Raw genomic sequence first — 24,446 nt, forward strand, 5'->3', positions numbered from 1 at the left:
ATTTTCAGAAAATAATTCTAATTTCTAATTATTTGCTTAAAGGAAAACTATACCCCAAAAATGAATACTTAAGCAACAAATCAAGTGGCATATTTAAGAATCTTACCAAACTGGTCTATAATAAGTAAATATTGCCCTTTTAAATCTCTTGCCTTGAATCACCATTTCATGAAAGTTAATTGGCACATGTGACCTAACATGTTTGTTTGGTTTGTTTTGTACACTGTGAATCCTAGGCTACTAGGGGGCGGCCCTTATTTTTTTTTAAAATGGCAATTTTCTATTTATGATTATCCAATGGCACATACTACTAAAAAAGTAGATAATTATGAAAATGTTTATTTACATGAAGCAGCGTTTTACATTTGAGCTGTTGTATGCAATATATTTTTATAGAGACCTACATTGTTTGGGGGGATATAGTTTTCCTTTAAAATGGTTATGAAGCTACATGAATCTATATTGGTGGCAAAACAATTCTATTGGGTTTATTTCATGTTTAAAATTATGGTCATCCACATTATAAAAATACCTCTTAGCCTGAAACCCCTGGTACCAAGCTTTCTGGATAATAGATCCTATACCTGTAATATTCTCCATTAATGCCTGCAACAACCATAGCTTGTTTGGTAATGAAGAATGAAAGTCTCTAGTGAATAAGTGCTCTGTACAGGGGGAAGCACTCCCAACATCAAGGTATTACAGAAGCAAATGAAGAAAATGCATTACAGTGGCACAGACTGTACAACAGAAGACTAGTAGGAACAGTAGACTTGTAATTCTTGATATCTGCCCATCTGAAAGAAAAGTTATCACACATAGCGGGCCTGGAGTTATTTGTTAAATACTACCACAGGGTTGTGATAAAACCATTTTGAGTGTCAGCGGGAGTGTGCATCATGCTTGCCTCACCTCTGGCATACAAAATGTGACCAGCTGTAACTGTACTTTTACACATATAAAATAAGACCTATCACTTAAGCAACATTTGCATAGAATTATACATGTCAATTATACAATATTTAAGCAGCAGAAAAAAAATACACAGATATTCAGTTTCTAGATGAATCTTATTTGTGGCACAGGCCCTGAACACTAAGGAAGGGAAATGTGTTTGCCTCACCGGTTAAAAGGACTAAAAAAAACAACAACAATAATAACAATAATAATAATAATACAAATAATAAAATAATTCAACATTTTTTTTCTACCTTTACAATGTTCTCTTGTATATTACATATGTATACACCTTTTAAATATTTATAGCAATATTTTACACATTTATACAAAAGGTTACAGTAACAGTGAACTGATGCAGCAAGTCCTTTATATAAAACATCCAGCAGCTTTCTTAACCAGTCTGGAAATTCATTCCCATCTTTGGCCATCAATAATTCAGAATGGATAGACCCTGTTAAAAAAAAATAAAAAGATATGATATTCAATTGGCCTCAGTAGCAAGCTGAATGTAAGGGTTATGGGACATATGGAGATGTGTACAACGTTTTTGTAGCTCACTACAGGAAAAGCTTGCAGGCGTCAGAGCTGGATATCAATGTGGCTGCACTGCATATATCCAGAAAGGGTTGGAAATATATTGGTTTAAACACTCTTGCTTTTTATTATTTTATGGGCACCCCAGTGTTCTTCTCACCTCCAAGAGACCTCATATTCCCCAGCAGTTATACTTGTCTGTAACCACAAAAGAGAGTAGCAGAAACTATTTGAGGAAAATTGGACTGTAGCTACTTTAGAAATACACTGTTTGTATGTGAAGTATATGTGTTGAGATATATGTGTTTGTGTGATGGAAGGGTTTTATTGTTCGCTCATGCCAACAGGGAAAAATGTATCCTCCATGACTAAAGTATCATTTATTCAGCTGTTTAGGTCACCCACTTAAGTGTTTTTTTTACTTTTTAAAGTAACAAATACATGGGCAATCATATAGTACTTTTGCAGAGTATGTACTGTATAGTTCTTGACGAAATACAAAAAAACATGACTATCAGTTTACCTTATTTTGAGGCATTTCCTTGTGTCCTTTCTTCACATTCAACATCTTGCAGCTCTATTACTTCTACTTTAGAGTCCCTTCTTTCATAGCGTACATTAATAGGCACATGAGGGTCCTCAAAATGTCCATGGTCATTTTCGTGGTAGCCACTGTAAAAGGGATAGCTACCGTAGGAACTGTGGCTGCACACAGAAGGGTGCACAGCAACAGTAACTGAAGCAGAGGCAGTCACAGTAGTAATAGGTTGGCCATACGCAGGTACTGAAGCACCTCCTGGAGCAAAGGCAGTTTGTCGCATGTTATGGGAGTGGGATCTGTGCCCTGACCTGTCCCTGGTACTAGGACCAGCATGCTCTTCAGTAAAAGATGCAAATGCATCTCTGCGAGGTCTGTATGGAGGTGGGCGTGATCCTTCTGTTGAATCCCATCTCTGATTTCTGTTGGAACACCATTGTTGTTGAGTTCTGGCTTCTTTGTTGGGTGGTGTGCTTTGATTTGGTGGATTATGCCTACTGTTTTGCTGTACAACCTATGGATAAAAATATATATTATATATACTGTATATATTATCGGACCCAGAGACAAAGACAAAAATCAAACATCCTACTTAAATGGGAACTAACCCCCCCCCTGTACCAAAAGCCCCCAAACTTACTGGCATTGCCATCCTCCCAGCGCTGTGCATTGGTGAAAAAAATAACCCCTTTAAAAATATCTGACCCTTAAATGCAGAACAGCACAGCAGAGCTCCTGGTCAACATCTTCCGCTGCTTTGTTTTCTCTTTGGGTCTCAATGCTGTCTTGCACATGCGCAGTTGAAACCAATTCCTGACTTGGCCTAACTGAGACTGAAAGAGGATATGAAGCGCGAAAGATGGTGACCAGGAGCTCCACTGTGCTGCTCTGCATTTAAGGGTCAGATTTTTTTTTAAAGGGGTTATTTTTTTTACTAATGCACAGCATGGGGAGGGAGAGAGGAGGGGGGTAATGCCAGGAAGTTAAGGGGGGCTTTTGGTATGGGGGGGTTTAGTTCTCCTTTAAGAAGACAATCACACAGTGTATCAGCCCTATAGAAGTATGCGAAAACAGTGCGTCTCTATGTGCCAGTACGTGTCTATTACTAACACCTTCAGCACACAGGCAGCAGTATAGACCAAGTGGCAGATCATTTCACTAATGTGCCTTAATATTACTGCTATGGGATTCCTGATCGCACAGTGCTGGGGGGGTCTCAATATTATTAATTCAATGATGGAGGCTGAGGGTCACTGTAAATTTGAAAAAGGGCTGCACTTTTTGACATGCCTTGTGTATGTAATACTACTTGTTAGACCACAAAAACACTGGCTGCTTATAAGAATATATATTATTCTGCCAGTGGGTCAAATTTAAAAAAACTTTTTATTATTGTAATTTGTTTTACAAAACAAATGAATGAATCTGAATTCTAAATGGGAACACTACTAAAAATGTTTTGTTTTTTAAAAAACATATTGTAGAAAATGTTTTTGTAAGCAACTTTATCATGTGTGAATTCACCGTCTTCTGAAACGGTGTAATAACATAAACCAGCTGATTAATAGACCTGAGGAGAACTGACCTGCTCAGAATCAGAGGGCAAAAAAGCATGAGCAAATACTGACTTCAACTACAACACACACACACAGTGAATAATACAATTCGAGGCACGTACAGTGGGCCGAGGAAAGACTGCTGCAGAACACTGCTGAGAATTATATTGGTGGAGCTCTTCACTGATTCCCGATACAGAGGTTTGAGAACTATATTCGGAATCTGAGGAATCCGACCCATTTTGTGTCGGTCTAGGATGCTCAGGGAACCTTACAATATTTGGTGGTGGGTCTTGAGAAACCTCAAGCCTATCTCCGCCATTAGTTGGAGAGACCTACAAAAAGAAAATATTTTACATTATGTTAGACTTGAACACCACTTGTATGCTTGCAATAACTTCTACATAATACACAAAAGACATAGAAATATATTATACTACAGTGAAACCTCTATTTTACATAATTTTTAGTGGTCCCACCAATATATAATGCATAATACATTTCCCTGATTTTACATAGTTATATAGTTAAGTTGGGTAAAAAAAAAAGTTAAAAACCACTACCACCCTACCATACATACACCCCTCTCTCCTTTCCCCAGCCTGTTGGGCAAATGCACCTAACGTTTTACTTACCCCATGGTGCAGTTACAAGCATCGGAGTTCATGGGTGCCATCTTCAGCCGCTTCGGTAATCTTCTTAATGAGACCAGTGCTTTGGCATCTTCGTGAATTTCAGCACATGCGAAGTTGTCGCGAAACAGAAACTAGCACATGTGCCGCCATGCGGTCTCATTACGAAGATTTCCGAAGAGAGGAAGATGGTGCCTGTGAACTCCTTACGTTCACAGGGGCATTTGCCTGGGGTAACACTTAGGCTGGGGGAGGGGGGGGTCTATGTAGGGTAGGGGGTAGGTGTTTTTTAACTTTAGGATTGAATTCTCCATTAAAAGCATTAACAGAATCAACCATCACAACATCACCCGGCAGTGCATTCCACAACCTCACTGCCCTCACTGTGAAGAACCACCTATATTGCTTCAAATGAAAGTTCCTCTATTCTGAAGGGGTGGCCTCTGGTGAAGTGATCCTCTTTATTGGTAAAATGGGTCTATAATGTCCTCTAATATACTGGTAAAGTGTGATCATGTCATCATGAGAAAACAACCCCAACCTTTGCTGGATCTTACACCATTTTTTTCTGGTCCACTTAAAAATGTAAAATGTGGGATCTACTCTGTATTACGTTACAGAGGGATGAAAGGTGATATCAACAGTGTAACATGACTCATCCAAACATATATATATTAAAAGAAATAAACTAAGCTCATCTAAGCACATTTTAACTGAACCCATGCAAGTATTATAGAGCAGTTACAAACCTCAGGATAAGGCCCAAAGAAAGACAGAAGTACAGGAAGTAGCACCAACCCGTTTAGTACACCCAAAAGAGTTAGAATTGCCAGGACAGCAAAAAAGTACCTAGAAAAAAAAAAATGAACATAAGTATCTTAGCTCAAATAGCATCAGATATTAGATTAGACAATGTATTATACAGACTAATTTTCAAAACATGCAAGAACAAAACAAAAATCACACAATAGCACAAAAGAACATATTAACAGTAGTTTTTTTATTTTTTTACCTTGAATGCTACTTTCCCCATTCAAAGAGTAGTTAAAAGAAAAGAAAAAGGGTTATATTGTTAAACAATAACAAAGTTTCAATAAATTGCAGCTATTCATTGAGGTACAACACAAGGCAGAAAAAAAGAAAAAAAAATATGGAATCTGAAGTGAATACGGGTAAAGAATGAGAGCACAAATACAATAGCAGCCCCTCCTCCACTTTCCCCATTAGTGAGAGCCCAGAGGAAAGAAACAAATGAAGGAAAGGAGTAGAATTTAAACTATTTAGTCTACAAGGGGAAAGGGCTACTTCTCCAAGTGGTTAATCCACTGCGAAATGCTCATGAGACCTACTGCACAATTTCTAATTAAATCTTTCTCTCTCTCTCTTTTTGATTTTTATCTTTTTAAATTCTGTTTTGTTCAATCTGCTGTAATCTACCTATTACACATTTACTATATTATATGGTCTTTATTTTTAAGAAAGGAAACCAGCTTTTTGTAAAAGAAAATGCTTTACATTCTGTAGTATGTCCCAGCACGGTTCAGAGTAAAAAGGTTCCACAATGGTTGAGCTACATTGCAGGCTAATCTTTTGTTGATCAATTTAGCATCTCTGAATACTCTTGTATTAAATCAGCCAATTCAAACATAAAGGCTGCAGTAATGGGGCGGAGGGGGTGGGAGAAATGCACAAATGGATGTGGTTTCCCACCACTTAGGGCAGAGACAGACATGAAGATTCAGAGAGATTTAGTCGCATGGCGACAAATCGCCTCTTCTTCGGGCGACTTATCTCCCCAAACTGCCTCCCCATCAGCTAGAATATAAATCGCTGGTGGGGTGGCACTCTGAGCACTTAGTTTCCATTTCGGGCGACTTCAGAAAACACAGCACTCAAAGTGCCATCCTGCTGGCAATTTAGATTCCAGCCGGCGGGGAGGCAATTTGGGGAGATTAGTCGCCCTAGGAAGAGTCTCTGCCCTTAAAGGGATACTGTCATGGGAAAAAAGATTTTCAAAATGTATCAGTTAAAAGTGCTGCTCCAGCAGAATTCTGCACTGAAATCCATTTCTCAAAAGAGCAAACAGATTTTTTTAAATTCAATTTTGAAATCCAACATGGGGCTTGACTTGTGCTCTGATAAACTTCAATCACTCTTTACTGCTGTACTGCAAGTTAGAGTGATATCACCCCCTCCCTCCCCCCCGAGCAGCCAAACAAAAGAACAATGGAAAGGTAACCAGATAACAGCTCCCTAACACAAGATAAGGCTAGGGGCACACGGCGCGATTTCGCCGCGATTCTGCGCTGGGCGAGTTGTCGCTGCGTTTTTTAAGCCGAAATAGCTTTGCTAACTTTGGCGCTGGCGTCAATGCAAATCGCGGCGAAATCGCTGCACTATTTCACACGCGGCGATTCTTTTTCTACTGTCGCCCGGAAACGCCCAGCGAGGCAACTTCGGACGACAATAGAAAACGAATCGCCGCGTGTGAATTAACGCAGCGATTTCGCCGCGATTTGCATTGACGCCAGCGCCAAAGTTAGCAAAGCTATTTCGGCTTAAAAAACGCAGCGACAACTCGCTTAGCGCAGAATCGCGGCGAAATCGCGCCGTGTGCCCCTACCCTAACAGCTGCCTGGCAGATCTAAGAACAACACTCAATAGTAAAAACCCATGTCTCACTGAGACACATTCAGTTACATTGAGAAGGAAAAACAGCAGCCTGCCAGAAAGCATTTCTCTCCTTAAATGCAGGCACAAGTCACATGACCAGGGGCAGCTGGGAAATTGACAATATGTCTAGCCCCCTGTCAGATTTCAAAATTGAATATAAAAAAAATCTGTTTGCTCTTTTGAGAAATGGATTTCAGTGCAGAATTCTGCTGGAGTAGCACTATTAACTAATGCGTTTTTAAAAAAACATGTTTTCCCATGACAGGATCCCTTTAAGGGGGTTATTTATCAAAGGTCCAATTTGGAATTTATGTGAATTTTTTTTACTCTAATAAATTCGAATATACTCACAGCTCAATTGGGAGATTATTTATGAAAAAACTCAAAATGTGTAATATTTGGATTGATTAGTCGCGACCTGAAAATTTTAACATATGCAAATGGTTCAACGGAACTCTGCCATTGACTACATGAACTCGGCAGGTTTTAGGTGGTGAATATTCAAATAAGAACCGTTTCCATGGTCGAAATGTGATAAATCTCACATTCAAATTTACATTCGAGTTGGTGCTTTGAAATTCGAATTTGTGAGTGTTGATATGAAAAAAATTGAAAATTCTAATTAACCATTTGAAACTTAATACATCTGCCCCTAAGACTTACAGTCAAGGATCACTTTGTAATGCCAAAAAAAGGTCTCAGCTTTACCCCAGGACTGCTCTGCCTGCCCAGGACTGCTGTGCTGTTGCTGAAGGACAAATCCCAGAATCCTTATTGGCTAAAAGTTAGAAGCTGCTTTACTCCACAGCAGTGCTGTGCAACTGTTTCTAGGTAATAAACCAATTCATGAATGTGCACTATACTGGAAAATGTGTTTATTGGAAATAAAATGAAGTTACAGGTATAGGGGCTATAAAAATTCTTGGCACTCAGCAATCAGCCCAAAGGCACCAGTTAGGGAGTCCTGCTCCAGAGGGTCACATGACCATCTCAAAATAATTTAAGAAAAGCAAGCTTTTACATTTAGCAGGTCTGACACATTTACGGTAAAGGAGCAGGCAAATAAGGGAACCAGCTCTTAGTCACAAATCCATGTATAATAATGTACAATAAACCTGACTGCCTCCATAGAAGTCTCCTTTTAAAATGTGTTGTTCATGCAAATCCAGAATTGGGTTAATGAAACCTTGGCACTAGTCTTGTTTTGCAATGTGCTGTTTAAAAAATATCACAACATACAAATTTCCCTGGTTCTGTAAACATCTTACAAATGTAAACTTCATTAGTACGATCAACAACCCAATGTCTTCCTTAAACGTAAACCAAGCAGAATTTGAGACTGAGCTTTGTATCAACAACAGGCCCCAGAAACATTTGCATGACATCCATCTTACACTTGAATAAACAATATGATTATATTGCTGTCTACTTTGCATATACAATGCCTCTTAATTTACTCCGTTTTAGCCGAGCTGATTGTTCTAATTTTTCTAAATGTCCAAAAGCTTTGGAACACTGGTAATCCCCTGGAACAACTTTTGATCACTCTACATCCTTCCTGGAAAAAAAAACAGGAGGAGGCCATATTTTTTACTTCTAAAAAACATTTACCAACATTTGTTAACTCACTTTAAATAGTTTAAGGGGCAGATTTATTAAGGGTCGAATTGAAAATTATTAATTTTCTATGGTCAAAACTGTAAACTTTGAATTGTGAATTATCCAAATTTGATTCAAATTTTAATTCGAATTTTAATTTCGAGATTTATCAAACCTATACCCTGGGAATAATTAAAATTCGACAATTCACCACCTATAACCTGCCGAGTTCATGTATAAGTCAATGAGAGAGGTCCAGTGACCAATTTGAAGATGTTATTAGCCTAACTGACATTTGAGTTTTTTAAGTCAAATTTGATTCAAATTTTTGGGTCAGTAATATTCATTCGAGTTTTAGATATTCGATTTCTTTCTTAAATAACCTCCGAATTGAATATTAAGTATATATATGAATTCATCAGAGTTAAAAAAAAACTCACATGAATTCGAAATTCAACCTTTGATAAATGGGCCTCCCCGTGTATTGTGGTTGAAAATAGACATTTGTTTAAATTGTACTATTATAACGGTCAGTCATGGAATAATCACAGCACTGTATTTCCACTTTTTTCAAACAGATGTTACATTTGATTAAGTCTGAAATTGAATTTAGACCTGATACAGAATAGGAATAGCAAATATCTATATGGATGGGAATTTTTTCCAAAGCACTTTACTTGTCAAACAACACTAGATAATTAAGGTTCAAGTGTATCTTACTTCAACAGTGTGTTCTCTATACATCCATGTCCCTATCCCAATATAAAACCACCACTTGTAATTTTTAAACTCTAAGTAGCGTGACGGAAAGCCAGATCTTCAAATCTGTTCAACTCAATATTCTACGCTGTTGCTATAGCCCATCCTCCACCAACTTTGGTTTGCCTTCCAGGCTTATTCTTGGGTACCAGAACAATCTGCCACAATGAACCACTGTTACTTCTAAGCTTAGTCATTTTCAGGAGCTCCATAGTTTGTTTGGAGTAGAGCGGGATCTATTTCACTGCACTTATCAAATTCCCTTCAAAAGAAAACCTCATCTGAGCTGACAAACTTACATTCTTAATTAAATCCAAAAGAAAACAGTCCTCCTTTTAATTCTCTGCAGAAACCTACAAGTTCATTATGTTTTCATCCAGACTCATGATAAAGAAATCTCTCATATAGACTTTAAAGGGGCTGTTCACCTTCCAAACACTTTTTTTCAGACAACAGCAACATTTAGTTGGTACATTTCTCAGCAGTATCTGTGGAATATTAGCAACTACTGTATCAAATCTAACAGCTGCCTTTAATGAAACTCAGGGATTCTGCTCAGCAGAAATCTGACATAGGGCTAGACATATTGTCAGTTCCAAGCTGCTCCCAGTCATGTGACTTGTGTTCTGATAAGCTTCAGTCACTCTTTACTGCTGTACTGCAAGTTGAAGTGATGTCACCCCCACCCTTTCCCCTCCCCAGCAGCCTAACAATAGAACAATGTGAAGGTAACCAGATAGCAGCTACCTAACATAAGATAACAGCTGCCTGGTAGAACTAAGAACAGCACTCAATAGTAAAATCCAGGTCCCACTGCGACACATTCAGTTACATTGAGTAGGAGAATCAACAGCCTGCCAGAAAGCAGTTCTATCCTAAAGTGCTGGCTCATTTTGAAAGCACATGACCATGCAAAATGACCTGAGATGGCTGCCTACACACCAATATTATAACTAACAAAATATACAATTGTTAGTTCAGGAATTAAATTATACATGGTAGAGTGAATTATTTGCAGTGTAAACAGTGTAATTTAGAAATAAAAACAACATAAAAATCTTGACAGAATCCCTTTAAACTTCAATATCCGAAAAACAGTCACAAATAGAAAATAGAACTGGAAAAAGTCTTTATTTCTGGTGAACTTTCTGAAACCAACGGAACTGAAAAAAGTGTTGGAAGGTGAACAACCCCTTTAAGAAAGCCATCACAGTGTTATTATGAGAACATCAATTGATTTTATCAGCTTCAAAAAAAACATATCCCCAAAGTGGAGGTCCCATGGGTTCTGCAATTACACAACTATTTATAGGAGTGTGTTTTGAAGAACCTTAAGGAATAAATGAAATCTAGACCAATGAAAAGAAATATTAATAGAAAAGCTGTAATGCTGTAATAATACACACATATATGTATGACTGATGTAAGACCGACAGAGGCCAAACATGATTATATTAGCAATGTAAAATGATGACATCAAAATTTACTGCATTAGTAATTTCCTTGTTGAAAGTAATGTGTGTAATTAGTTCTCCACCTCCCACAATCCTCTTGCTGAGTAAGAGGCATCATCTGAAGTTAATGGAGCTTTGCCAATCAATACTGATTCATAATTGCAGCAGGGACAGCTCCATGTCTTTAAATTATCAGTATATCAGGGAATTGTAAGGCATTGTCCCTTTAAAAGAATTAGACATGCATAACTTATACACAAGTTGAACATTTTTTGGCTCACCAGTTGATTGCTTATTTCCATGGCTGCTTCAAGGCCATGTACTGATGTGTATCAAATGAGGAAGAAGCACACAGTCTATTGTGGGCAAATATCCTGTGATAGTTAATACAGCATGAGATATATGCGTTTGCCAGTAATTTCAGTTCAAATTAGTGGTTGTGGTTTGGGGTCTTTTCAACCTTACCTGTGTTAAAATATATTTTTAGGGTATCAGAACAAGCAGCTAAGCAGCGGACTACTTAATAATATACCTGACAATAAAGTCGAATTCTGATCCAGCAAGCATCAGAACGCCTAATAAAGTAGAGACAGCCCCATCCAGGACAGGTGCAAACATGTGCTCCAAAGCAAGAACAGCTCTGCGATTCTTGTCCCCGACAGCAGTGAGGAATGCCTGGAAAACAGAGAAAGCTTGTTAGGCTGGAGTACATCAAATATGGAGTTTGAGGGCCTACAGTGTTGTTAATATACAGTTGTGTTCTGAATAATAGTAGTGTGGTTTAAAAAAAGTGAATAAAGCTCAAAATCCTTATAATAGTTTTTATTTCCATACACACAAATGCACTGGGATCACTACACATTCTATTCCAAATCAAAACATGAAGAAAAATCAAATTTGTGTTATTCCTTTTACAGACATTGAAGAAAAGGGTTATGGTTGTTCCAAAAAATGTCAGTGTCTGCATTTTTCTGCAGTGTCTGCAAACTCAAAACATCTTCCAGTTTATACAGTGCTTGTTTGCTTTCCTATGAACTTACAGTATATTAATCTGTATAACCACTTTCTGAGAAACTGCTGCATATCAATGTTACATGGAGTCAACCAGCTTTTTGTACCTGTTATATTATACATTTATTCTAGATTTCTTGGTTTTGCCTCAGAAACAGCATTTTTGATGTCACCTCACAAGGTTTCTATACGATTAAGGTCCGGGGATTGGGCTGGCCACTCCATAACGTCAATCTTGTTGGTCTGGAACCAAGATGTTGCTTGTTTAGTGGTGTGTTTGGGGTTGTTGTCCTGTTGAAACATCCATTTCAAGGGCATTTCCTTTTTGGCATAAAGCAACATGACCTCTTCAAGTATTTTGATATATTGAAACTGATCCATGATCCCTGGTATGAGATAAATAGGCCCAACACCATAGTATGAGAAACATCCCCATATCATGAAGCTTGTGCCACCATGTTTCACTATCATCAGTCCACAAAATGTTGCACCATTTCTCTTTAGACCAGTCAATGTGTTCTTTGGCAAATTGTAACCTATTCAGCACATCTTCCTTTTAACAATGGCTTATTGCCGATAGCTTGGCTTCACATAGGCATCTTCTAATTGTAACATTACTCACAGGTAACTATAGATCTTCTTTGATCTTCCTGAAGCTGATTATTGGCTGAGTCTGCCATTTTGGCAATTCTTCTATCCATTCCAGTGGTAGTTTTCCAATTTCTTCCATGTCTTTCAGATTTTGGTTGCTATTTTAAAGCATTTGATGTCATTTTGGCTTAGCAGCCTATCATTTTCTACACTTCTTTATTTGTTTCCTCACTCTCCAATCAACTATATATGGCTGTATAGGATATAGTTTTGTTAGCACTACCTGCTTTTGTACCACACAAGTAAATTCTCTAGATGAGCTTAGCATTCTGTATGTGTTTTGCGTATTCTAGAGTTTATATTAAGTTTACACTCCATCAAAAGTATTGGTGATCCAGTCCAACTGTGCAGAATACATTTTTGAGTTGGATTCATCCGCTATATTACATCATACCAAAGATATACTTTGGCATAGCTAAAGAAATGTTAGTAATGATTAGTAAAAATCCCAAGTGACTGGCACCAAATATCATTATGTTCAGTGATAACTGAATGGTGCAAAGCAATTGTGGAACCACTCTCCAGCCAATATAAGCAAGCCTACAATGCAGTCATCTGTTCTGCAATGAGGTCCAAGAAGGAGGCCCATGACAGTTCCAAAGAGCTATCCATCTGTAATACTTTCACAAATTAACCTAGAAATGTTTATTAAGATGATGATGATTGTACTCCAAGAACATTTAAAAAAATCAAAAAGTTTAGATTTTATTTATTTAAGTACAGCATTAAAGCAACGAGTCTCTCTTTAATTTGAATGGTTTGCATCCTTACCAAAGCAACATGAACAGTGAATTCCACTCCAATTCCAACTGAGGCAATCAAGATAACTACAGGCACCGCACTCAGCTTAATCCCTATTAGTCCCATCATGCCAAACAGTTCCACTGTCATAAGGGCTAACACCATGACCTGAAACAAAACAGGAAGGAGATGTATGACTCTGAATGAGGTGGACGACTCCACTGCATACAAACAAGTTCGTGAGACTATATGCACAGTGTATAGTAAAAATTAGGGAATATAATTGCAATACTCTTATAGCACTTTTCTACAATTCTGAACATATCCATAAGGGGGACTGAAAAACAGTTAATATTGTTTATTTAAACCCACAATAAGCACACTTTTGCCTTTGCCATTTTTGTTTTTAGAGAAGAGTAGTAGTTAGCCCCTTCTTTTTTATTTTAAGCTATTTACCCCTTGTACTGTTTATAGTTTTGTATGTAATCTGTATGTTCAGTGTATACACCCATTTATTGTACAGTACTGGGAAATATGTTACGAAAGACACTAACCCCAGTGCGTGTACAGTTATTCTAATGTGCAGCTGACCTTCTAAAAGGCATTTCATTGGATTTAGTTCAAAATATCTTTAAAGAAGAAAAGTACCCTCATCAGCTGACACATATCAAGTTAGGGTGAGTCCTCCTGGCTTTAGAAGGAACTTTGATAGACTGACAGGAACAAAGCAAGCCGTCAATATTTTGTATGTTTTTAATTTTCAACTCTCTGTTAAGTAATTGCCGAGGAGCAGAAAGAAATACTGCTTCAAATAAGCACATACAAAAAAAAGCATTATAGGAAAAGTAGAACAGGCCCTTTTTCACTCCATCTTATGTTGTTTTTGGAAATCTCAAAAGTCAAAATAAAACCAGTTCTAGGCTTTTACAAGTGTTTACTTATGTTAGTCTTGCAACTTTAACATTTCCATATGTATCCAGCCTATCTATACGGTGTTGGAGAAGTTAACCCTTTAACGACTATGTGCATAAAAGGAACAGGAACCACTAGTAAGTCCTACAACTGCAAAAACTTTTATTGGGAATGCACAACACACAACATGTTTCGGGCTAGGCCCTTTATGACACTTGATAAAGGGCCTAGCCCGAAACATGTTGTGTGTTGTGCATTCCCAATAAAAGTTTTTGCAGTTAAGAATACTGCTGTGGATTTGTCCTGCATTCGAATTCTACTGATTGACTCTATTGGGGGATCAACACAGGATACCCCGCAGGATAACCTATCAAGCAAACAAACGGTGAGCTACAGTCCATTTCTTTATATAATACACTAGTAACTCCTAGGTAGAAGGGAATGAGGGGGCTCTAGCTTACATTGTATGTATTATTTCTGTACATTTTATGGCTTAGAAAACATGCTGGGAGAAAATATTTCTCATTAATATTTGTCAACAAACAAGCTAAAATTATTACATAAAGTTTTACCCCATTTTTTTTAATATTCTTTAATAAGAATGGTGGTGTCCCTAAAAGGGGTGCAAGAATTAGGCTTTAAAGGTTTTTTCTGTAACAAGAACCCACCCTTCTTTTCCTTCCAAAAGGGGAATAAACATATCAAGGATGATGTAACATACATTATTCCACCAGAGAACCAGACATAAACAAACGTTGCTGGCTGCAGCAAGAGCTATGCTGAAAGGAATTTGACAGCAACAAAGGACCTTATTAACTTACAATGATTCCAGCAGTCCAAGGGTTCAGGAGAAAGAGAGCACACACCAGAAAGGTACAGGCCAGAACCACACTGATGGACAACAGCAGCCAGTGACGGAGACTAATGTATTGCTCCCAGAACAGGAAAGGGTAGCCGTTTGGGTAGCTCGACACCCCAAGGCTTGTGTAGTTGTTACAGATTGCCCTCACTTTTTCTATAGCCTCCACAAAGTCGGATGTTTCCCGCAGACCATTGAGGTAGAAAGGAAACTGGACATATTCTATTGGTTCAGCTGCACGAACTGTTGAAAAGAAAGCAAGCAGGTTGTATTAAAACACCCAAACAAATGCCTAATAAATGCAAGGCAGCAATTGCCTTATGCACAATAAAGAAAAGATCTTTGTTATAGAAAATGTTCGATGTATGTTCATTTAATAGTCTGGGAAATTTCATTTTTCTTGTTCCTTTTATCATATAAAAGCCTAGATCAACCACAAAAAGTAATATAGAAAAAAAAAAAAGTATATAGAAATTCCAGTTGGTTCTTTAGCAAGCTTTCAGTTACTTGACGCTGTGTGTTCCAGACCCTGCAGGGTCATTCAGCTGACATGCTAAACATGATTTGCCCTATTATAATCTCAACTATAAATTTTCTTTAAAACAAGGCTTGGCAGGCTGCCACAGGGCTTTAGGCTTTGGCTACAGTAATGTATAATATTTATTTATTTTATTGGCCAAATCACATTACAAAAAGTGGAGGGAACTTGACTCTGAAGAAAGTCCAGAGTATAGGGCATTGAAACAATCACACCCCAGCACCAAACACAAGCAAACTTTAGTCATGAAAGCAGACATCCACAAAAAGCCTTATTTTCAGTCTTCAAAATAACATATAGTTTAAAACTAAAGCCCAATTAAAGTAAATAGTATAATGAATTAAACTTGAAACAATACATGCATTTTATAAAACTGGATTGATGTTGGCCTGGTAAAAATAATAATATAAATATTTATATTTATGGAGCTGTGAAGCTGAAAATTGTTCACAGGTTATTGCTTGGTAAACCAAGGCAAGCATCCATGTCAGTATTTGTGCCCAAGGGCACTTTCTGAAGATATAGAAAGTTTCCTCATGACACCTTCCACATCTCCAAAATAAAGAGAGAAAAATACGTACAGAATAAGATAAATCCATAGCCTAGGTTATACAAACAATTCACAGGATATAATGTATATGCCTTATTTATAAACAGCTTATGCAGTCAGTGAAATTCGGCACTATCCATGTTCTAAACTTACACACTCAATTTACCTTGATTTAAACATTTTTTTAATAGTCTGTGTGCATTTTAAGGCTGCCCCATTTCTATAAATAAAAATGCAACTATAAAATTGGTGACAGGAATAAAATACACCAGCTTGCTGAATTTATGGTAGGTCTGCACAATGTCATCCAAAGTAGAGCTGGGCTGGAGGAAGCTGTTCATAAACATTGTAAAGGCCAGAGGCAAATGTCTACTCACTTGTCCTGGTCTCAGGCCTATCGTCTGCTTTGTCGTGGAGCCACTCAGGAGGGTGTGGGCGGATGTTGGCCTGGGAAGCAGCATAGGCTACAGGGTCATTACTCACCCAGGCTGTTAAGTAGATGTAGAAAGCATTTGGCTGAATAATCCCATCTGCATCCACCAACCGCTGTTTAGTCAGCTAAATCACAAGAGAAAGAAGTGGACTTTTAGACTGAATTTGCCAGAAATACAAGTTGGACTACTGTAACACAACCAATGTTTTCAAAACAGACCATGAATTATGCCAAAAGAAGTTAGCAGGGAGGATCAGTAGGTTAATAAGGGAAGAAAATTCAGGTCACAATTTATTTGCATTTGTTGCTTTCATTTATGACTTGGATGTAAGGGTTTCATTATATATGATATAAATAAACATTTTTTGATATTTTTTGCTCTCCAGATTCCACCCACTCCAGAAAAACATACGTGCAGGTTAACAGGCTCCTAATAAAAACTAACAATAATAAGTGTAAATGTGTAATTATTTTTAAACTTCAGACTGAAAGGGCACATAAAGTGTTTTATAAACTTTGTACACTGCTTTTCCCATTTTCAAGGGGTGACCGCAGCCCTATCATGAAGCTCTATTTACCCAAAGCGTAGCCCTGAATACTGCTAGGAACTGTGGTTCAATCACTTTTCTTCCTATGCGTCAAAACCAACGAAGCAGTGTGCAGCAAGGATCATATCTAATGCTCAACAAAGCTCTACAGTCGGATGCACATTAGAGCTGAAGGGCTCCTTTTACAATAAGTAATTGCACTGTAAAATACAGATCCATATGATGTCAATTAAGCAACAAAAAAAAATAGATAAACATCTCTGCTTTTTAATTACACTTGAACTGAATGGAATGGCAAAGGATAAACAGTTGCTGCATTCCAAAGAAATATGATTCCCCATCTAACAAAAACATTTCTTCTTTTCCCTTGTAATTACACTAACAACCCTGTTCCATTCTTGCATCCAAGCCCCTACTGATGGACCAGTGTGTTCAACAAATGTCTAGAGCTGGGGGTTGGGGGAGGAAGGTGCTTCTGGGAAGGGATGACCAAGCTAGAGAAGCATTCTGCAGAAACAAGCAAGGAATAAAAAGAATGAAACCTGGCAAACATCCCACTGCACGTCTGGGTGCAGTTAACCTCCATTGTTAGCACAGAAGGAAATGCCACCCAGTAAATGAAGGCAAGGCAATTAAAAGGAAAACATCTGTATAAATTCTGTTAAGACTTTCCTTCTCTAGTCTACAAGTTTGCCAATGATAAATGTGACTGGATATTTAGTTGTCCAACCTGCTGATTAGTTTCTTGGTTCAACACGACTCTCAAATATTTTGAAGAATACAAACCAACTTCCATAAAAAAAGTTTGAACACATGAAAACTTGGAGTGCTGGTCCATTTTGAAGGCTACATATTTACTTTGACCACAGTACCCACGATTGAAATCGGAGGAAGAGTGCGTCTACTATCTGGACATATATATATATATATATATATATATATATATATATACACACACACACACACACACACACAAACAATTAAAATATATACAGTTTCTACATTCTATGCACGTTCCCTTAAATTTTATGTTCAAGTATGATATCATAAATATATTTTTGGTGACATTCATTCAGAACCACCAGGGACAGTATACTACTGACACCTCTTAGAAAGCTTTCTGTAAGCTAAGAAGTTAGGCAGCTTTGAAAGCAATATAACTACAAATAATTGCAGTGCATTTAAAGAGCTAAACCTTCAAATATTCCTCTCTAGTTGTGTTAATTAAGGCCTCTATACTTTGGTTTTGTGTACCAATCTTATATAAACTAGGCTACTTCTGATCCCTGCACTCGACTTCTCCGTTTTCCTCATTAAATACACATTCCAGGGTAAATTGCATTTCTCCACCAAAGGAGAGGAATGACCGTAAATCATGATGGATGCAGAGAAAATAAACATGGTGGTGAGAAAGTTTGTTAGTTGGCATAAGCCTGCTGTAAATATCTGTAGTTTGATACACATGTTAGGACATCTGTAGGCATCCCTCTCTATCAATACTAAAGGTAAATGGAAAGTAAATGTTACATTGGGTATGTAAATTCATATAGTGGTTATGATCTAGATGTAGAAGGCAGAGGAGATATAATTAAAACACCTAAGGCTGAGGAGATCTCAAGCTAGACAACAGAGGTTGAGGATATACTGTATATATAACTAGTACATCTAACCAAGCTAGACTCATTTGGGCTTATGTAATAAAAAGTGCAACGCTTGCTGCTGGTCTAATCAGCAACAACTGATTGGCAGGTAGCATTTACTGGCCACCTGCTTAAATGAAAACCTCTTATTGGCTGCTGAATGTTACTGCACCTCGGCAAACTTTTTTATTTTAATTACATATGAAGGACTCGGTCTTCTGTATTCCAAACAATCAATCTATGGATTGATTGATTGTTATTAAAGAGAAACTATGCCACTGTTGCTGGCAGGACATATGCGAAAGCCAGCCTCTAGATTAATGATTAGGCCTGCTTAGTAAATAGTCAGAACAATTAGCAGAAATTGCAGGAAGGTAAAAAACAGCCTGATAAACCACCAGGACATCAATGCCAGGAGTCATTCAACTTCTGTCACACCAGTTCACTAATAGTTAATCTCTAAATGCCAATATTTTTCTTCCTGGTATTTTAGTTCAGCATTCTGGAAGGAATGATAGTCCAAAACATACTGGTTAGTGAGTGGGTGTCTGAATAAATGGACCCTGGTATATGGAATTTGAGACTATAAGCAACACTGGGAAAGGCATGGATTTTACTGATAAAATTATATCAGAAAACTAAATGGCTACACTTTCACTGAACATAACACTTATGCCAAGGAGTTTTGATGGAGTTTTTGGATTATGAGCACATTATACATATGGCACTTTGCAATGACTAAAATAGCATTAATACTACAGTCAGCAATCCATTGTTACCTAAAAAGTGACAGTTTTATCCTAATACTTGGCTTCTTATTTGTTGTGCTTATTTTCAAGGATATAAAAAGTAGGTGATTTATCCTACCATAATGCATGTAATATTAGTTGAATGTGTATACTTGTAGTAATATTACCTGGTTGAGGTTAATGGGTTTATCAGAATTGCCTGTCTGTATCAGGAGCTTGTAAGCAAGGACAGCATCATCAGAAGCATTTCTATAATCATTACGTGTAATTTTTCCAGCCTCCCATTCATGGTCAAACGTATCTTGCAGTCCTAGATTGAAAGGACAGAATAGGAAGTTCAAAAACAATTTGAAGACTTCACCGTAAATGCATTTATATTAATATTACAATTTATCTAACCAATGAACTACCATGACATTTGGATAAGATGAAGGAAGCAGAAATTCCTCATCTAAACACATACTAGCAAATGAGTACTGCATTTATTAGCTATACTACTGCAGGCCAAAACTACCATCCTTGAAGAATTAAGAAAAGATGCACTAGCTAATAAAAATATTTCAACTTTTGGACTAAATCAAATCTCAGCTGCTTCTTGAGCACAATGTGAGTGAACATGATTTTGCCAATTTGTTCCATGTGTTCAACTTGTGCAAAGAAACTAGACATGGGATATGCTGCCAGCATGTGTAAAAATCACAGCCAACATCTATTCGGTTCTTTACAGCTTCTTCCATCCCTGCCATCCTTTCAGGAGGAGAGGGAAGGGAGATGAGCAAACTAGCAAAAAAGGAAATGAATGAATCATAGCACACACAGGCCATTGAGAACACACTTACCACAGTGCACAGAGCTGGGATAGGCCAATGCAAAGCAGAAGCCAGAGTTGCATACATAGTACAAGAAACATATAGAACACACAACTGGCAGTGCTTTAGAAGTCACTGCAGCAAAAAAAAAAACCTGGCCATTTAAGCAGCTAAACTTCTTGGCCAACTTAGCACTGGCTTCCTCTGCAATGAAAACGGCTATTTATTGCGCGCGCACACACACACAGAATTTGTTCAGACAACTCCATGTGACATGAAGCAGGATTTACCAAAGAGAGCCTTGACAAGGCTGATTATCGGATTTTTATTTGTGTAGCACTGACATTTTATGCAGCAGTTAAAGGAATGTGCACTAATATTCTGCAATGTAGCATAAAATAAAACATCTTATATTTGTGTAACTACACAGTTATTTTTGCCTCAACCTTAATCACATTTTTCTGTTTTTCTGTTTTACTTAACATCTTATTGAAAAGTCTTTTTGTGGGGGTAACATCTCAGCAACAGTGAAAAGCATACCACAAGGAAACATGTAAAATCTTGCCCTGATGTGAGAACAATAAACCATGTCTCAGAGAGATTACACACTCCCAGACCTACCCAAAGGAGACTGTGGCTAAAAACTGCCATGCCACCCAGGCCTATTTAGCCACAAAACCACAACTGACACACACACAGCACTCCCTCCCTCCTCTCCCCCCACAAGAAAATATGAACAAAGTCATTTAGAACATATCAAAATACATAGTGACAACATCTGTTTTAAACAGAAACCACTATTTAAAAAGAATTATGCAGGAGTTTTGCAGACCAGTTTAAAACTGTACAAAAACAGTTAGGGGCACATTTACTTAGCTCGAGTGAAGGATTAGAAGGAAAAATACTTCGAATTTCAAAGTATTTTTTTAGCTACTTCGACCATCGAATTGCCTACTTCGACTACGACTTCGAATCGAACGATTCGAAGTAAAAATCATTCGACCAATTGACCATTCGATAGTCGAAGTACTGTCTCTTTAAAAAAACTTCGACCACCTACTTCGCCACCTAAAACCTACCGAGCACCAATGCTAGCCTATGGGGAAGATCCCGATAGGCTTTCTAGGCAATTTGGGATCGAAGGAAAAATGTTCGATCGATGGATTAAAATCCTTCGAATCGAAGGAATTGCGCTAAATCCTTCGACTTCGAAATCCGAAGGATTTAACTTTGAGGGTCGAATATCGAGGGTTAATGGCCCGCAAATGAGTTTGGCGTTTGCGTGAGGGTGCCACTGTGCAAGGTTGTAGTGCGTGAAAATAGCGTTGACGTTGCAAAATTGTTTTGTGAACATTTTGTCTACCACCAGTTGCGGTATAATTCAAACGCAGTGTGTGTACATAAATATTCACAATTTGCCATTTTTGCCACATTTACAAAGCCCTTATGGACATTCCCAGTGCAAAAAAAATTGCAATTTTGTTTGCCAATTCTTGTCCAGCTTTATAAATATAACCATGTGCAGGGCAAATATATTCACTGTGTGAATCATTGTGCGCTGATCGTAGTTTATAAATGAGCCGCAAAATAGTCACCAGTTGTTTCTCATCTTAGTCTACAAAAAAAAAACAAAAAAAAAACTCTGTGACCATGACACAACTATGCATCTATTGCCAGAAAACACAGATAACTGCATTTGTTCGGTAACATGTTTGTAGCAGTTCATACATTGTTCTCAGAGGGAAGCAACTGCCAAACTGATAATTTACCATTCTTTGTTTAAACAACTCATCAGAGACATTGGGCAAAGAGAGCATTAGGACTAAACAGTAAATCACTGGTGGTATTTATCTTCAGCATTGGTAAACCAGCTCCACTGTTATATTAAAGGAATACTGTCATCCGAAAACATGTTTTTTTAAAAACGCATCAGTTAATAGTGCTACTCCAGCAGAATTCTGCACTGAAATCCATTTCTCAAAAGAGCAAACAGATTTTTTTTATATTCAATTTTGAAAACTGACATGGGGGTAGACATTTTGTCAATTTCCCAGTCATGTGACTTGTGCCTGCACTTTAGGAGAGAAATGCTTTCTGGCAGGCTGCTGTTTTTCCTTCTCAATGTAACTGAATGTGTCTCAGTGGGACATGGGTTTTTACTATTGAGTGTTGTTCTTAGATCTACCAGGCCACTGTTATCTTGTGTTAGGGAATCGTTACGTTATCTGGTTACCTTCCCATTGTTCTGTTGTTAGGCTGCTGGGGGGGGGGGTGATATCACTCCAACTTGCAGTACAGCAGTAAAGAGTGATTGAAGTTTATCAGAGCACAAGTCACATGACTTGGGGCAGCTGGGAAATTGACAATATGTCTAGCCCCATGTCAGATTTCAACATTGAATATAAAAAAATCTGTTTGCTCTTTTGAGAAATGGATTTCAGTGCAGAATTCTGCTGGAGCAGCACTATTAACTGATTTTAAAAAGAAAATTTTTTTCCATGACAGTATCCCTTTAAATTAAAAAAGGAAACACTTCCACGGCTTGTACCCCAAGTTTCTGATGGTACAGTAGTACTAAATTATGGAAGCTTATCAGTAGGGAGCACATTTGGTTGCTGTTGCTGTATGTCCTGGCAAGTAGAGCAGCTCTAAAGCAGGGATCCCCAAACTTTTGAATCTGTGAGCAACATTCAGAAGTAAAAGGAGTTATAGAGCATGAAAAATGTTCTTGGGTGCCAAATAAGTGCTGTGATTGGCCATTCGGTAGCCCCTATGTGGATTGTCAACCTATATTGAGGCTCTGTTTGACAGTACACCGGGTTTTTATGAAACCAAAACTTGCCTCCAAGCCTGGAATTCAAAAATGAGAACCTGCTTTGAGGCCACTGGGAGCAACATCCAAGGGGTTGGAGAGCAGCATGTTGCTCACGAGCTACTGGTTGGGGATCACTGCTCAAAAGCTCTACACATAGCCAAACTGTTGTGCAGGCCCCTTACAGACCTGTTTTAATAGGCTGTCATTCAATCCCATCAGATAACAACTGTTCTGTCCAGCCTACAAGTCTATCCTGCTGATGCCACTTCTAGGTCACATGGGTGACTTTTCATTGGGAGGCAAGTGTTGCATCTTTCTCATTATGAACTAGTTCTTTGGCCTCAAGGTAAAAAAATCAAATAATTCATGTGTACGACTACATACAGTATGTTATTCAATCACTTGGACTGTGTGCCAACAGAATAAGCCACTAAAAGTACACTTTCTCTGGCTTGCTGGATGTGCTTGTTACCCCTACATAAACATATGGATTAAAAAAACAAACAGCTTTTGTGCACATGCCTTTTTAAAACTGATATTTAGAAAGAAACAGTGGACTCCTTAAAGCTTTGCATTTTGATAATTGCCTTACCTTGCAGCCAGTCCCGAAAGTAATGCAGCCACATCTTAGGCAACTGTTTGTTACCCTCCAGCAGCACATATCTCACACCAACAAAGCTTTTGTGAAGTTCATAAAGCAAACGCTGGGCTCGAGGATAGTCTGCTTTCTGTGTAACCACATACATGTGGTAAAATGAAAAGTACTTGAACTGTGTCGCAATAAAGTCATATTCCCTGGTCTCCCTTGGTACAATGTCCGTCAAATCAAGGCCATCTCGCACTCGTGTAGTTCCATAAAGGCTGACACTAAGCAAGGCTAAGAAACCCAATATGACAGCAACCTGCAGAAGGAAAAATAAATCATAAAATCATGCTGCATAAAATCAAACTACATCTGACAGCAAGAAGGACAGAATTTGATGGCATGAAAAAAAAACAGAATTCTGTTGAGATTAACTTTATTATTAAACAGAGAGATATTTTGAGATCTGGATGAGTTTCTTTTTTGGATTATCTTGTGCATGCAATTTAAACCATAGGAAATGTTAGTTGCTCTCCTTCAGGACGTTATATAGTGAATAAAGTACCCCCTCTTGTAAAATATAAGGATATTGTAAATTACTGAGGAGTTTCATGACCATATAAAAACACGAGGCCGAAGGAACTCCAGGTCATGGAACTCCGAGGTAACTTCTAATATCCTCATATTTTACAACTGGGGGTACTTTATTTATTATAATACACAAGTTTCAGTGAGTCATGTGACAGAAATGACATCAGAACTCACCGTTTATAACTGATGAGAACTCACCGTTTATAAGGATATAATTTACAAGATATTCATAGCTTTTGTGTATTATAGCCATATAACTTCCTTTGTAGTACGAATACTTCTTTTCTATATAGTATATAGCTACGTTTGCT

At 37.8% G+C, this 24,446-nt stretch overlaps 1 protein-coding gene across 6 annotated transcripts in view; it reads right to left on the bottom strand.

Annotated features, from left to right (window-relative positions):
• Window positions 1–364: 364 nt before the first annotated feature.
• ptch1.S (patched 1 S homeolog) overlaps window positions 365–24,446 on the bottom strand; it is a 78,573-nt gene continuing 54,491 nt past the window's right edge. For 4 of the 6 annotated variants that reach the window (XM_018234336.2, XM_018234330.2, XM_018234343.2 and 1 more), the window contains 10 exons: window positions 23,554–23,863; window positions 19,505–19,647; window positions 16,345–16,525; window positions 14,842–15,122; window positions 13,139–13,276; window positions 11,238–11,380; window positions 4,970–5,069; window positions 3,711–3,923; window positions 2,018–2,546; window positions 365–1,411 (listed from right to left, as the gene is read on the bottom strand). In XM_018234336.2, the coding sequence (XP_018089825.1) occupies window positions 2,019–2,546; window positions 3,711–3,923; window positions 4,970–5,069; window positions 11,238–11,380; window positions 13,139–13,276; window positions 14,842–15,122; window positions 16,345–16,525; window positions 19,505–19,647; window positions 23,554–23,863 (2,037 nt within the window). In that variant the 3' untranslated portion in view covers window positions 365–1,411; window position 2,018. 6 annotated transcript variants of the gene reach the window in all.

The sequence above is a fragment of the Xenopus laevis genome, chromosome 1S, assembly GCF_017654675.1.
Source record: "Xenopus laevis strain J_2021 chromosome 1S, Xenopus_laevis_v10.1, whole genome shotgun sequence".
Classification (NCBI taxonomy): domain Eukaryota; kingdom Metazoa; phylum Chordata; class Amphibia; order Anura; family Pipidae; genus Xenopus; species Xenopus laevis.